We start from the raw sequence: 14,067 nt of genomic DNA, 5'->3' as shown, positions 1-14,067 counted from the left end.
CTACTCTGAGCCTGATGTAGTGAAATGGGGCTTCCATCTTTCCTCATTTTCCTTCCCCGTGTCCCAATAGTTACTAACACAGTCACGGAAAGGTGGGATGGATCTCATAGGGAAGTGTTATGGTGAAGTTGTTTACCCTGTTCTTCGCTTTCCACTAGTCATTGAGCTTATCAGAAAAGTAACTGCTTAAGCATGTCTTAGAATGATTATCCATCTATGAAGTAATTGTACCTTGTTGTTACTAAAGAAATCGGGCTTGTAGATCAAGGGAATCTTAGCTTTTAGCTTTAGTCGTGGATATCACCACCTAGAGGAGATGCTTCTGCAGTCACAAAAGGTTGTTAATTTTGACATCAACACAATTCTAACACATATATTTGACAGTAGTAAGTGATGTTTTGGACGTCAACACAGTTACAGAGGACACCTTTGACCACTCTGTCCTGCATGATGATTTTTAAAACCTAGTGGCAATGTAATATATGAAAAAAAATCAGACAAATCTGCACATATCATTTTTGTATCACCAATTTAATATAAGCAGTATAAATTTAGGAGTTTGATCATATCTACTTCAAAACACGATCTTTTTTGAGGGAACAGTAAAAATGCATCGTTATTATTCCCATCTAAAATAAAAGCTATATAATGGCTAGTGTTTGTTGCGTGGCAACTTTAGCATCTTGGAAGTGCTCGAATTTCGTATGTTAATTTCCTGAAGCTTTTACGTGGTCTTATAGGCTTATAGCTGCCACTTCCATTTTCTGTATAAAATATCTTCTAATTAAAATGTATGTCAGATGCACACCATCAACTTGGAGTTTTATTTGTTGGTGAGCAACTGAGCACCAATAGCTTCGCAAAAGAACATGTTCTATATAAATTATTCTTGTAGTTTCTAGATGCCTGCTGTTTTTCTTCAGTTTTTCTCTATCAGAAACTACATATCCGGAAATCTAGTTCAGAGTTACATATTAGATCATCCGGTGGACTGGAAATTGTTTTACCAGTTCCTGGCTACCGCGCGCACTATATGGTTCAGAGTTAGCATATTACTGTGATTCTTGATTTATTAGCGAGGATAAACATTAGGTGTCTGACATATGTTTCACTTGGGTTTCTCATTCACGCATTCTTTTTGGCTAGATTTTGCACCGTTTATTTGGTTCTAACACCTTTCATTCGTTACTTGGAACGAAGAGAAGGAAATCTGAGTTGTAGGCACGTTTCTTACTTAAAGCTTGTGAAGAACTGAATGTTTTGCTCAACTGGTCTGCAGAGTTAAGAGTCCGAGAGAGCATTGGTACAGTGATATATTGCAACATAGGTTTATGCTTCATCAGTGTATGGTATTACCTAAACAATATTGGTTAGACTTGCAAAAGGTATAGAAATGAAATAAGAACACCAGCTTTGCCTTTGTATTGTACTTTTATACCGGTAGTTTTTATTCTTTCTGTTCTTTTTGTTGTTGTGATGCTTTCCACTTGCTCCCAGTCGATCACTGAAGTAAACAAACTATCCAAAGGATAGGCACAAAGTTTCTCCCTTACATTATATATTGTTTTACCTTATCTATCATCAGCATGTCTGTTTGGTCTATCTAGTTGTTTACATGTGCAGGGGCGGAGCTTAGCTGTTGAGGCCAGGGTGGGCCATGGACTCCCTGTCAAAACATAATCCCTACTGATTAAGTAGCAAACTCTTGATTCACGCCCATAACACTGTGCATATCATCTAAAACATCATTTGGACAGGCTTGTTACAGTACTATTTCTTCATTTTTATGCATGTATGTTGCATCTTTATTCTATTTTATGAATCTCATTTATTTCCAAAATTTTTCTGTCCCCTATGATTAATGCATTTCTACTCCTTGTTCTTCAAAATTGAGTCCAACTACCATGTGCTAAAGACCAGGGACAGATTTTAAGTAATAAGCCCCTTGTCACTAAATATAGTTATATAGGTCGTTTTTTGTTTTTTAGATAAAATATATTAGTAAAAAGCAAGAAATATGTCTGTGAAGGTATATTTCAATACAAATCTAATGCCCTAATTTTTCACATGTTTATGTTGTACTCTTGCATGTATTACAGGTCAAAATTTCAGAATCTTGACCTATATCTATTGATGGGGTACCTAGTCCCTTTAAATGCTATTGTTTTCTCTCAACATCATCCACAATGTTAATAACATGGCTGTAAGATGAAACAACGGTGAAACACTCATTGTGGATGTTAATAAAAGGCACATCGTATATGCGCATGTTTGGCTTAGCAACGGAGAAATGAACAAATACATTTGAACTGGATGGATAGAACACTCGAAAGGAAATCTTCCTTGCTAAGCCAAACATTCGCATATAAGATATACCTTTTATGGGTAAGCAATACATACTTCAAAATCAACATAGCCAATCAAAATAAAAGGCTATAAAACCAACATATGTAAAAGGTTGATAATAGAGGAACACAGCTGCATTTTGAAATGCTCAAATCCATGTGTCGCCTTTAACTCAAGTTGTTGATTCTAAGGTTTCATTGGAGTTCCCAGGATTTTCTGAATGATTGATATGATTGCATAGCTGTGCCTCGCTACTGTGATTTATCACCTCAACTTCCACTATACTTGAAGATAACTGGTTTGTAATGTGGATCTAAAGCAATATTAAAGAATTCATTAAAGGGGTGGTCCTGGTAAACTGCAATCATGGTCCACATGGTATATAGTTTTTCTTTAATTAGTTTGGTACTTTGGTCAATTAAGATTTGTTTCAGCTGTGCATGCACAAATTGATTATGTGTATTCCTGCCGAAAGCTTCTTACTAGCAAGAAAACGAGTGGTCCTGAAGTAATAGACCAACGCATGCTTTGCTGTGTACTGGGTATTGCTTTATTCTTTTAGTACTTGCCTATTTGGGAGTGTGGAAATGACAGGTTGTGGATCTGTTGAGTGAGCAATTCCACTCTCGATTAAAAAAAACATTGTAGCGCCAACCAGCAGTTTGGTTTCCAAGTGGGTATGCCAAAAGAACAGGTTGTGTCGCTGACAGCTCCATTTGAGACTTTTGGTTAGTGTTTGAATTTATATAGAAGGGAGAGGTCTGGAGAACAAGTTGACAAACAAATAGTTTTTGTGAAACCAGAACTGTGTGGTATGTTTAGTGGAGCCTTAACAGCTAAGTGTGCACACTTTTCTTTTCTTTTGTGCTTTACAGAAATAAGTTTAGACTTTAGAGCATACAGCATGGCTTTTTTGTTTCCTATAATTTGAATCAGATGGCGGCATAGAGAATATGCGCTTAGAACAAAGGTAGGTGTAGATTTTAAAATTTTAGTCTGGCCTTTCAAAATAGAACATATTCTTAACCATACAAAGTGTAAATGCCTTTACATGGGACATATTCCTGACTAAATATTCATTTTGATCATAGACATCTTGATTGATTAGGTTGGGGCAGCACAAGCTACATGAGTTATCTATTTACTTAGAAAATAATTTAGAACCTGTTAGTATTTACCTAAGCCCTTCTACTAGCAAGCTATTATAACTACAGTCTGTGTGACTCCTAAGGCAGTTGGGAGTCATCATGAAACAAGCTTTAACTTGATGTCTGACATTTGAAGGACAGAACGTTTTTACCAGTGGTTTTGGCTTCTTCCCTACAAGCAGGATTCATGTGTCAGTGTCAGACTCTCTATTGCTTTTATGAAAACAATATTTTTGGTTCAGGTGCTCAGTGGACGACAATCTCTAATATATTTCTTTTGCTCCTTTTTGAAAACAGCATTTATTATGCAACTAGGGTATTTAAGAGTCAACTTGATCTTGAGAACAACAACGAAGACGGTAGATTTATACAAGGGCAACAGTTTAGATCTCTGTATGTAGTCTTTTGCAAAGTGGAAGGACTGGCCTACCAATTATTCCTTGTCCTCAGGAGCCACAATAAAATGCTCACTTCCATTGCGGATCCAAGTTGCCATTTGCCTCAAGTGCAAGAGGGAGATCAAATTCGTCAACAGTCTCAGAAGCTAGTCCAAACTAGTGGGAGGTTGTGTGCACAAACAAGAAATCAGTGATGGCCCGTGGTAAGGTCCAGATGAGGAGGATAGAAAACCCGGTGCACCGGCAGGTCACCTTCTGCAAGCGGCGAATGGGCCTGCTCAAGAAAGCTAAGGAGTTGTCTGTTTTATGTGATGCTGATATTGGTGTCATTGTGGTCTCCCCTCATGGCAGGATTTATGACTTAGCCACCAATGGGTTTGTATATCTTTCTTGTTTACTATTTCAAACTTTTCTGTGCAAAGTGATCCCTTTTCATTTCTTTGAATTTCTTTTGATGTTAGGAACATGCAAGGCTTGATCGAGAGGTACAGAAGAACCTATTCAGAAATGCATGGTGAAAGTAGTGAACAGAACAAAACTCAGGTCAGGGACTGACAGTACGCATCAAGTGATGCGACTCTGCAATTTAAAACAATCAACAGAATAAACCTGTGCTTAGAAATGGTGAATTTCTATGAAACTTTGTGTGCATGATTAACAAGGAAACTTTTGCTTAGCGCACCTGTTCTTTTTTGTTTTTCAGTGATGCTAACAGAACTTCATAAGGCATTATTATTTCTATGGAAACCTATTTTGATTTACTTCATACTGATTGAAGAGATATGTTAGCATTAACTATGGTACTGTATGCTGATATTCTCTTGTTTATGCAGGCAATACAACAAGAGGTATTAGCATTAACGCGTGAAATTGACCTCTTTCAAAAGGGCTTAAGGTAAAGTAGCTGCATTACATGCATGCAGTAAAAAACATAATGGACTCTACATGAAGAAGTCACAAACTTATTTTCTTAGAGAAGAATCATGAATTTGATTATCCTGCATGCACGTGCTTTTACAAATAATAAAGCGTAAAACATGCAAATCAGAAAAGAAACTGAAAGTCTTCATAATAGCACAAAGATGGTACAAGAGTAACACATGGTGCATGTCATCTTTCATATAGTGTATTCAGGAGAGCAGTTGTAGCTTTATATTAGCTAGAAAGATGTTTCTTTCATTATCTTCGTGTTTCTTTTCTTTTCTAAAACTCATAGAAAAACCATACCACTATATAGTTGTGTAATTTTTAGAGAGGATGCAGCTTCATAGTTATATTATGGTCGAACAACTTACTGGTATGAACTGAGGGGTCATGTTGTACTACCAAGAATGCACAAATCGTGGCATTTTCCAGTGTTTGGTAACCAGCTATAGTAGAGTACGGGACTGATGAGAAAGGTGCACATCCATGCAGGTACATTCATGGAGAGAAAGATATAAACCACATGAATCTTGGTGAGCTCCAAGCCCTTGAAAATAATCTTGAAATGTGGGTACATAACATTCGCTCCCAGAAGGTGAGGTTCATGGCTTCATGCTCTTCCCGATACAAGTGGAATCTTTTTAAAAAAATAGTAGCACCTGCAAGTTTTGATATACGGATCTTTTATGTCAAACAGATGCAGATCATGTCTAGGGAGATTGAGATGCTCCGGAACAAGGTTGGTTCAGCATCTGTCACTCTGTTCATGCATCTAACCAAGATTTACATACAGAGAAGAGACTAGCATGGCTATTATTCCCTTCTTTGTGTTTATATTTTGCAGGAAGGCATATTGCAGGCTGCCAATGACATACTTCAAGAAAGGGTACTTAATCTGTATTTCCTATCCTTTAACATAAAAAAAAGGCACACAGTTTGAAATATTGCGTTAGGAGTTAGGGATGGACTAAGTTCAAAACTTCCCTGCATGCCCCTACATCTATACACGAGTCCAAACATACTTTAAGGGACTGTATATCTTTTTCTTTCTAGTGATCTAGTCTTCAAAGGCTCTTTAACTCAACGTGATATTCGGAGAGATTTTCTATGGGGAAGGTGTCTTGGGAGATATCAGCACATACCTCACTGGCTTGATCTTGTGCCTGTAGATAATTGAGCAGAATGGGATTCTGAATTTCAGCGGCACCGTGATGATACCGCAAGCACCATTCCAGCTAACCATGGAGAGTAACTGCTATTTATAGGCAAAGCTGCTGTCCTACCAAGTGATCAAGTCATCTCATCAACGCTGTTTCCAGTTCAACCAAGCTATCATACTGGGACCTCAGATCGTTCATATCTATCGTCTTTGGGGAAACCAGTGTTTGTATCTGTGCAGGTTCTGCGTATGTAAAAAGATTTACTTTGAAGACTTGATGCATCACTCTGTTTAACATGGTAGAACTCTTCGGATGCAATATCAAATTTCGGCACTTAGTTCTGACACAGATTACATTAGATGTTTGCAGCACCTAAATATCTCGAGTTTCTTGCTAGTACATTTTTGCAACTGTATAAGTGTCTGATGATAAAAGATCAGGCAGACAAACACATATAGCAGATATACCATCTTCCTGATTCCTGAAAAACACCAAGACAGGGTCGTTATGCCTTCACGTCGAACAGCATCTGCTCTTCTGCTGCTGTTGCTGCTGCTGAAGTGGCTGGCCTTTCATCTGAACTAGATTGGAGGGCTTCCTATCCAGGGCTGCCTGACTCCCAACTTTGCTGCACATCAGATGCCCAAGCCTGAATTCCATCAGGAGAACCCTTTTCAGAAGAAGAAAAAAATCAGAAACTTCTCTGGCATACCTTTTCTTGATCGCTGCAGACATTGCCAAGAAAGCTTCCTCCACGTTGATGGATTCTTTAGCACTCGTTTCCAGGAACGGAATGCCTATCTCATCAGCATAAGCCTGCACCACAGTGAACGATCATTTGATGAACATTCGATAAACTACCGATGATTACATCAATAATCATCTGGAAGCATGTAGGTTAATTGAAAGTTTGACCTGTGCTACTGCAGTTTCAACAGCCCTACTCTCAGCCAGATCGCACTTGTTGCCAACGAGAAGCTTGCATACACTGTCATTGGCGTATCTGTCAATCTCGCTCAGCCACTGCTTCACATTGTTGAAGCTCTCAATGTCCGTGATGTCGTAAACGATCTGGGCATACCCAAGCAGCAAATGTACGAATGAGTGGAATGCACATCCAAATGATAATTTCTTCGCAGTCTGAGAGATCTTGCTTACAATTATCCCATGAGCTCCACGGTAGTAGCTACTTGTGATTGTTCTGAATCGTTCCTGCCCGGCTGTGTCCCACTGTTAAACATGCAACAGCCATCAGGTGTCGCTAGTATCAGACCAAAACAAACATTAAAGTCACCGGTTTGAGCGTTACATTTGCCAGAAATAGAAGATGAGAAGCTAAGGTGAAAAATAGAAGAATACAAGCAAAGGTGCATTTTCGTTCAAAACATACTTAGATCCTTGCTTGATCGAAGTTTGGCACAAAAACAGGGAAGAGTATATTTTCACATTGATGTAAATGATCTTATGCATATTCATATAATGTTCTGTTATGTCCCTACGGCCATGTCATTGTGTGTTCTAACCAAACCCTGAATTGGCTGCCTCAAACAGGGGAACTGTATGGTAAAAGTGGACCGCAGTCCAGTTTTTCAGTGCCAGGCTTCTCTGGTAGTCTGGTATCCAAACATTGTGAACAAGTAATATGTTCTATTGCACAAATTTGTTTCACAAACGTTACATGTGAAAATGGTGAACTTACAATCTGCAGCTTTATGGTCTTCCCATCCATCTCAATGGTGCGAATTTTCTGCCCAAACAGAACGAGGGGAAAAGGATGGTCAGTAGATCGACCAGCCAAAATGCAGGAAAAGCAGCCCCCTGAAAAAATCAGGAGGATTCCAACTTTCCAAGAGGAGCTCCCGCCCACTCACAAAGTCAACACCGATGGTGCTGATGTAGCTGTCGACGTAGGAGTCATCCTGGATGAGCACACAAGGGGTAAGAGACTGCCGTATCTGGCCTAATCTGCAGCAAACGCACGGCACGCGTTGGTTGCCTACTCACAGCGAACCGGAGGAGGAAGCAGGACTTGCCGACGGAGGAGTCGCCGATCAGGAGAAGCTTGAACAGGTAGTCACTGCCAACCAAATCAAAGGGGAAACTTCAGCAGCACATTGAAGCGGGGGATGGAAAGGGGAGGAAGCGAAGGGGGGCACTCACAACTCGTTGCTCATGGCTCCTCCTTCCTGCCTTCGATTCCCCGAGAGGGCGAGACCAAGAACGAGGCTGTGGAGAAGATGCTTCCGCGAGGGAGAAGGTGACGGACGGCTCGTGAGGAGATGCAAACCCGCACCCCCACCCCCCCGCGGGCGAGTCGCCTCCGTCACGCGGCTCGAGAAGTCGCAGGCTCGCAGGTGTATAAACAAAGCAAAGCGATCCGGCGACGCGTTTGTTTTTATCGAACGCGGCAGCGTCGTGACGTCGAACTGCTCCCTGCCCTGCGTCCGGCTCCCCCTTTTTTTTCTACGAGATGACAGGAGGGGCTCACGGGTGCGCCGCCGCGCCTGCCGAAGATGATCACGATCCACGATCCCGTTGCGCAGGTCCCTTGCAAACAATACCGCTTTCAGGTTTCAGCTAGAGAGAAATGTAGCGAGCATCATGTGAAAGGGAGTATAGTATCCGAGCATATATGTACAAAACCATGTCCGATACATTGGACTAGTAGTCTGGGTAGCCTCTGCATGAAAGATGCCAAACAATAGCTGGTGAATTCTGCCTGGCAAGAACCCAAGCCGCTGAAGTTTCAGAAGCTAAGATCACAGCACGGTGCATATACAGCTGGGTCGCGGATGTTTTGCTTTCTACTGAGCAACAAACTTCCGAGACTAGGGGTGTTGGTTGAGATACAGGGATTAACTACCAATCGAGTATTGCTGGAATAAGTAGGATAGTATCTTCTTATAGTCCCCCGATTGGAATCCGGTGTTAAGGTCAATTAAATACGGCACCTGCAACAAGATTACTCCAGTGTTAGAAGTTATCCTGCAACAAGTTACTGCTTCTCATGACGTGGCATATTGCTAGACTGACCTGTTTAGAACCCGAAATCCTTAGAAGCGCATCCATTTTAGACGATCCCTCTCCCACGTTCTGGAGGACATAAGGAAGCTCCAATTCACAGAGAGCCTCTCGAACAATCCTTGCATACTGAATCATAATGTGTTAAGGCCACATCAGAGACAGATAACAGAGCTAACTCCTAAGTCCTAACAAGGGGACAAGAAAATACGTGTTCTTACAGAATTATTCTCATACGAGAAGAGCTCCAACTTCTCTGAAGGTACAACACCAGCTTTGTTCCACAGTGTCATTCCTCTTCCAGCTCTAAGAAGAGTGGGCACCCATCCTGTGAAAATTGTACTGCAGAGATATGGGAAGGCTTCAGAATTGCATACAGCAAAAGGAATTTTGTCTAGCCCCATTTTATAAATTATTTTTCATTGTTGCAGTCAACTCAGTATCAGACTTCATCCTTGGAAAAAACATTTCAACATCAACGACAAGTATGAAGTATTTCACTTCTGTTACTTAGGTAACATAAGCTTGTCGAAACAAGCAAAGCTGGATACCTCTCAAGAAGTCCAGAAGAAGGACTCCTTCCTTGTCCATACTGTCTGAACAGGTAGTTCACAATATCTCCTGCATGTCCAAGCACATATTAGCATCCATATTTATTTTGCAGTCAATCAGCGAGCTTTAACTAAGCTATCCAGACAAGAACCACTTCATAAAAAAATTAACTGTTAAAGACACTGTTTTGTGGCTGCAACCAAAAAGTTTCAGAGACCCTGGAGATGGAATTGTAGCAGCTAGCAAACTGAAACTGCTAAAACACACAAAGTTAACCGAAAGATTCATAGGAACTTACCACTTTCATACATTGTGACACCAGTGCTAGCATCAACAAGCAGGGGAAACCTGTATAGAAAACTACAGTTCAGTGAAAGTAAGGAGAATATCATAAAGATACATGACTGTGCTAAGGGTGCAACCGTGCAAGCAATGTTAACCACGAAGAAAGATAGAATTCATAGTTTTTCCAGACATCCACAATTATATTCAACTCTAGTATTGCGATATCTGTTAGCAAATACTTAGCAGGCAAAGACATACTGCTCTTTCCCTCCAATTTTCTTGACCATTTCCCTGTGCCTTCGTGATCCTTTTGGACATGGATAGACCTGAAACATTAAAAATGCAAAGTTAAGGGGGGAAAAAGAAGACATCGTTGTAACGCTACATGGATAGCCTATGAGACAATTATGTCCGTTTGCATGGTTTTCCAAGGTATTAATTTATGATATCGTACTACATTTGCAAAACTTGAATCGCTGTAAGACATGGTTGAGCACCTCCGCGGAAAGATCAAGCTCGGTCATGGCCTCCCGGACTCTCCTACAGAAGGGGCATGCCTCTGTAGGAAGGAGAACAAAGGATTCAATCAGTATGTTATGAAAGCCAGAAATCCTTGTGCTACAAGTCATAGCCAACAGAACTTAATGTTTTTACCAAACTCGTACAATTGCAGAGTAGGAGCGCTTGTTGCTGAACCAGTGTTCTCTCCACTGGTAGTAGCCACTTTTGATCCCCATGGCAGTCTGGCCAAACTTGAAATTGAAGATGTCGTGACCTGGGGGGGAGTAGCAACCACATATAGTCATCAAGGACAGGCAAAAAGGGTTTACTCAACAAGGGAACAACCAGCATGAACAGCAGCACTTGCATTTGCTATAGATGAACCAGACAACGCATCAAATGAAAACCAACGAACATATTACCATATCAGCAGCAGTAAATACATCGGTCAGAGATTCGTTTAGCGAATTTATACTGTAATAAGGAATGCACTGAATCTAGCCATCCGATTCAGTTCAGAATTCCAGACTCTAATCCAAGTTACTAATTCATGGTTCGCGTGTGCTGAGCCTCGGGGTTTACCTCCACGACGTCGTTCCGCTCCTGCGAAGGATCGCCTCCCTGCGCGGCAATTCACAGCACCACACCAATTTTAGCAACCGCCTGCCTAATAACCAAGCACAAAATTGGGCGACCGACAAATGCGACGAATCAATTAGTTACCCCGAGGAGCTTGAGGAGCGGGCACAGGAATGACAGGACGCTTCCGCCGCCGCCGCTCGTAGAGGCGGTCTCGGTTTCGGCCGCCCCCGCGCTGGGAGGGCGCGCTCGGGCGCGCGTCCGGGTACGGGCGCGGTTGGGTAGGCGAGCTCGGGCTCGAGCGCGAGAGGGAGCGCACCGCGGAGGCAGGGGGCCGAGGCTGGGGTGGCGCGCAGGGTGAGCGAAGGGCAGCATGGCAGCCAGCGCGAGCGAGAAGGAGAGGGCGCCTGGGACTGGGAGCTGGGAGCTGGCGTCACCGCCTCTCGCCGGCGTGTGTGTGGTTGCCGTCGCGGGAGGCGTACGGTGGTCGGTAGGTGCGAATTTTGGATGGGCCTCTTGGGTCGATTCGCGCAGACGGCTTGTTGGGCCCACACGTGTGGCCGAGCCGTCAGCCCGTCAGGCTCTGGGAATGGCCCGCCGAGCCCGCCACCGCGGACGTGCTCCAGAGCGATCCATGAATGGTTGGTTGCCTCGTCTACGCCGCGGCGCGAGACGAGGAAGAAGGCTGCCGTGGGCTGGGAAAATTGAATATGGGCCGAATGCGATCTTCAAGCGACAGTGGCGCGAGAGATGTATAACGTTGGCCGGCGGCGGCGGCGGCCGATGGAAGTTGGTGAGACGTTGTATCCGCCGCGGCGGCGGCGCTGTGGGTCTCCAAGCGCGGAAGGCCTCCCCGACCTCGGAACCTTAACCAATTTTAGGCCGTCCTTTCCACCGCGCGCCATCCAGATGACCAGCGGCGCACGTCCACTCCAACAGCATCCGGCCCTCGGCCGCGCGTGCAAGGCGACGCCATGCCCAACCGAACTTCTACTTACCGACGACCTGAAAACAAACATCTCGATCGACCTGCGCCACCACCATCGAGCCTCCGTGAGTCCTCTTCCGTCGCGCTCGATCAGGCCGGCCGGCCGCCTCTCTCCAGCGATCAAATCAGCAACAGCTGGCGCTAAATCGACGGATCGGCCGTGCTGTTCATGCCGCGCGTGGGGACCACCCAACCCAATCATGGACGTCGACGGCGATACGTGCGCGTCAGCCACCGGCTGCGGCGGGGCCGGGGGCCGTGGCGCTCGCTGTTCGCGCGTCTCTCTCGCCATGGCTTCTAGCTGTCGCTGGCGCGCGGTGGCGGGCGGGCTGGTGGCCTGACGACGAACGCGGGGGCGCAGTGCGGGGAGAGGCATTGGACGCACGACGATGCCGATCGATCGACCGCCTGCCTGGCCAACTTGCATTGCTTGTTACCATCAGTGCTGACTGCTGAGAGGTCGATCCGATCTCTCCATGCATCCCGATGCATTCATTGGCGACTGTCGGCAAATCATAAACAAAACATCACGGTAATAAAAAGGATCGACCCGGCGTCCAACTAACAAAGCCGTCTAGTCGGTCACTTGGTCTAGTCTCTTCTACTGCATCAGCTGGCGTCGATCTCGACACTTGTGTGCGTGTGGCTTCTCTCGTGATCAAAAAGGCAAACGTGGACTAGCTTTCCGATGCTGCAGCCGCGAGAGTACACGCTCCATCATACTCCTACGCACGCGCACGGCCCCATGTCTCGACGACTGTGGCGGAGTACAAGGTACCAGGCTATATATAGGCTCTAGCTAGGCCTGGGCGGATCCATTTCTGCCGTTCTGAGCTGCGGCCACCTCGGATCGTGACATCGTGTACACTGTACAGGTACAAGCTAGTACGAGCAAACCGAAAAGGCGTAGACCAGGAGAGAAAGGGGATGGGCGATCGACGTACCGGTAGTCTGGTACTGATGGGACGCCTCCGATGTGCTGGCTGCTGGCTGGCTCGTGCGCGCGGCGACCCTCCGGCCGGCCGGCCGATCCCTTTCCTTGACCGGCCGCCGGCCGGTCCGTCGTCAGTCACGTCCCGGCGGTACGCGCATCCATGATTGATTCCGCCGGCCCGCCGGATCAAGGCGGCGTTAAGGCCGGCCAGCTCACGCGCTCTCGATCGTACGCGCTCTGATAGATCCCGCCCGGCCGCGCGCACGGAGGGCCCGTACCACGAACACACAACGAACCGCGCCCATCCACCCACCGCGCCCTCCTGATCCCATCCATCCGCAGCTGCGGATAGCTAGGTAGGCCTCGCGTCGCCGCCGCCGCGCACGGGCGCGGCGGGGGTGGCCTACCTCCCGGCTGGCGTCCTGCGCCCTGCTGGCCCGCCGGCGGCCGTGCAGAGCAGCGCAGTGCATGCGCTCCAGCTCCACCAGGCGCGGCGCGGGCCGACGCCGACTGGTCAAATCCGACCGAGGTCAGGTCAGGAGGGTCGACGAGGGGCCCCATCTCCCGGAGGCGGGGTGACGCAGCGCGCGCCGCGGCCGCAAGCGCGGCTGCCGCCACCGTGTGTGGCTCTCTTTCGGCCGACATGCCCGGGGTTCGCGCGCACGTACAGCCGGGCCGGGGATCTATTGATCGACGACGCTTAGTTGAAAATGGAGCGACGACAATTAGCGCACCAGTGCCTAATATGTTGCCTTAAGCTTTATCTCGCACGCAGGTGATGCATCCCTCCTGGTAACCAAAGGCCAAAGAAGGCTCCATTCGTCTATGAAACCCCACTAGGCAAGTGGATTCTTCTTCCTGGTAAAAAGGTCTCTCTTCTGTAAATACCGAACATAGAAGAGAAAAATACCTCGTTCAGAAGCGGATACACTTATTTGAAATATCAAACTATCCCTGCGTATTTTCTTCTTCATTTAATGATGCGCAGCTATTCCGGAGGAAATAAGCTTCATTGTTTGGACGTGTCATCGTGGACCTGTGGATGCACGGTTGGGTGTGTCATCGCTGCGGCGCCAAACCCAGGTTACGAGGTGCAGCCACGGCCGTTTGCCCGTTTAAAGGTCACCGTGCGGCGGCGCCCTGATCTTGCAACTACTCAGGCAATGATTGCAAGATCCCTGTACGGCTGTACGTATAGCCTAGAAAATGCCAATCCACACGCGACAGCCGC

General features: G+C 45.6%; 2 protein-coding genes across 4 annotated transcripts; one reads left to right on the top strand and one right to left on the bottom strand.

Annotated features, from left to right (window-relative positions):
* The first annotated feature begins 3,959 nt into the window (after window positions 1–3,959).
* Window positions 3,960–6,257, top strand: LOC112899952 (MADS-box transcription factor 26-like). Its single transcript, XM_025968622.1, has 7 exons — window positions 3,960–4,267; window positions 4,354–4,435; window positions 4,726–4,787; window positions 5,309–5,411; window positions 5,514–5,555; window positions 5,661–5,702; window positions 5,986–6,257. Exons 1-7 carry the CDS (start codon window positions 4,086–4,088, stop codon window positions 6,079–6,081), a joined length of 609 nt encoding a protein of 202 aa, XP_025824407.1. The 5' UTR covers window positions 3,960–4,085; the 3' UTR covers window positions 6,082–6,257.
* Window positions 6,258–6,272: 15 nt separating this feature from the next.
* On the bottom strand, window positions 6,273–11,379 carry LOC112899950. Of its 3 annotated transcripts, none has more exons than XM_025968619.1 (18): window positions 11,059–11,379; window positions 10,918–10,956; window positions 10,489–10,609; window positions 10,332–10,393; window positions 10,093–10,160; window positions 9,848–9,897; window positions 9,549–9,618; window positions 9,219–9,339; window positions 9,010–9,126; window positions 8,840–8,927; window positions 8,137–8,539; window positions 7,981–8,053; window positions 7,848–7,895; window positions 7,676–7,723; window positions 7,135–7,206; window positions 6,892–7,047; window positions 6,689–6,792; window positions 6,273–6,625 (listed from the first exon to the last, which is right to left on the bottom strand). In XM_025968619.1, the coding sequence occupies exons 1-18, from the start codon at window positions 11,287–11,289 to the stop codon at window positions 6,490–6,492; spliced, it is 2,007 nt and encodes a 668-aa protein (XP_025824404.1). In that variant the 5' UTR covers window positions 11,290–11,379; the 3' UTR covers window positions 6,273–6,489. The 3 variants fall into 3 exon arrangements, with proteins under 3 accessions (XP_025824404.1, XP_025824405.1, XP_025824406.1); XM_025968620.1 differs by having other exon boundaries at window positions 6,273–6,604; window positions 11,059–11,376; XM_025968621.1 differs by lacking the exon at window positions 11,059–11,379 and having other exon boundaries at window positions 10,500–10,609; window positions 10,918–10,933.
* Between the last annotated feature and the right edge of the window lie 2,688 nt (window positions 11,380–14,067).

Source organism: Panicum hallii, chromosome 7 (genome assembly GCF_002211085.1).
Source record: "Panicum hallii strain FIL2 chromosome 7, PHallii_v3.1, whole genome shotgun sequence".
NCBI lineage: Eukaryota > Viridiplantae > Streptophyta > Magnoliopsida > Poales > Poaceae > Panicum > Panicum hallii.
Note: the sequence above shows the minus strand (reverse complement) of the source record. Positions and strands in the feature narration are given on the sequence as shown.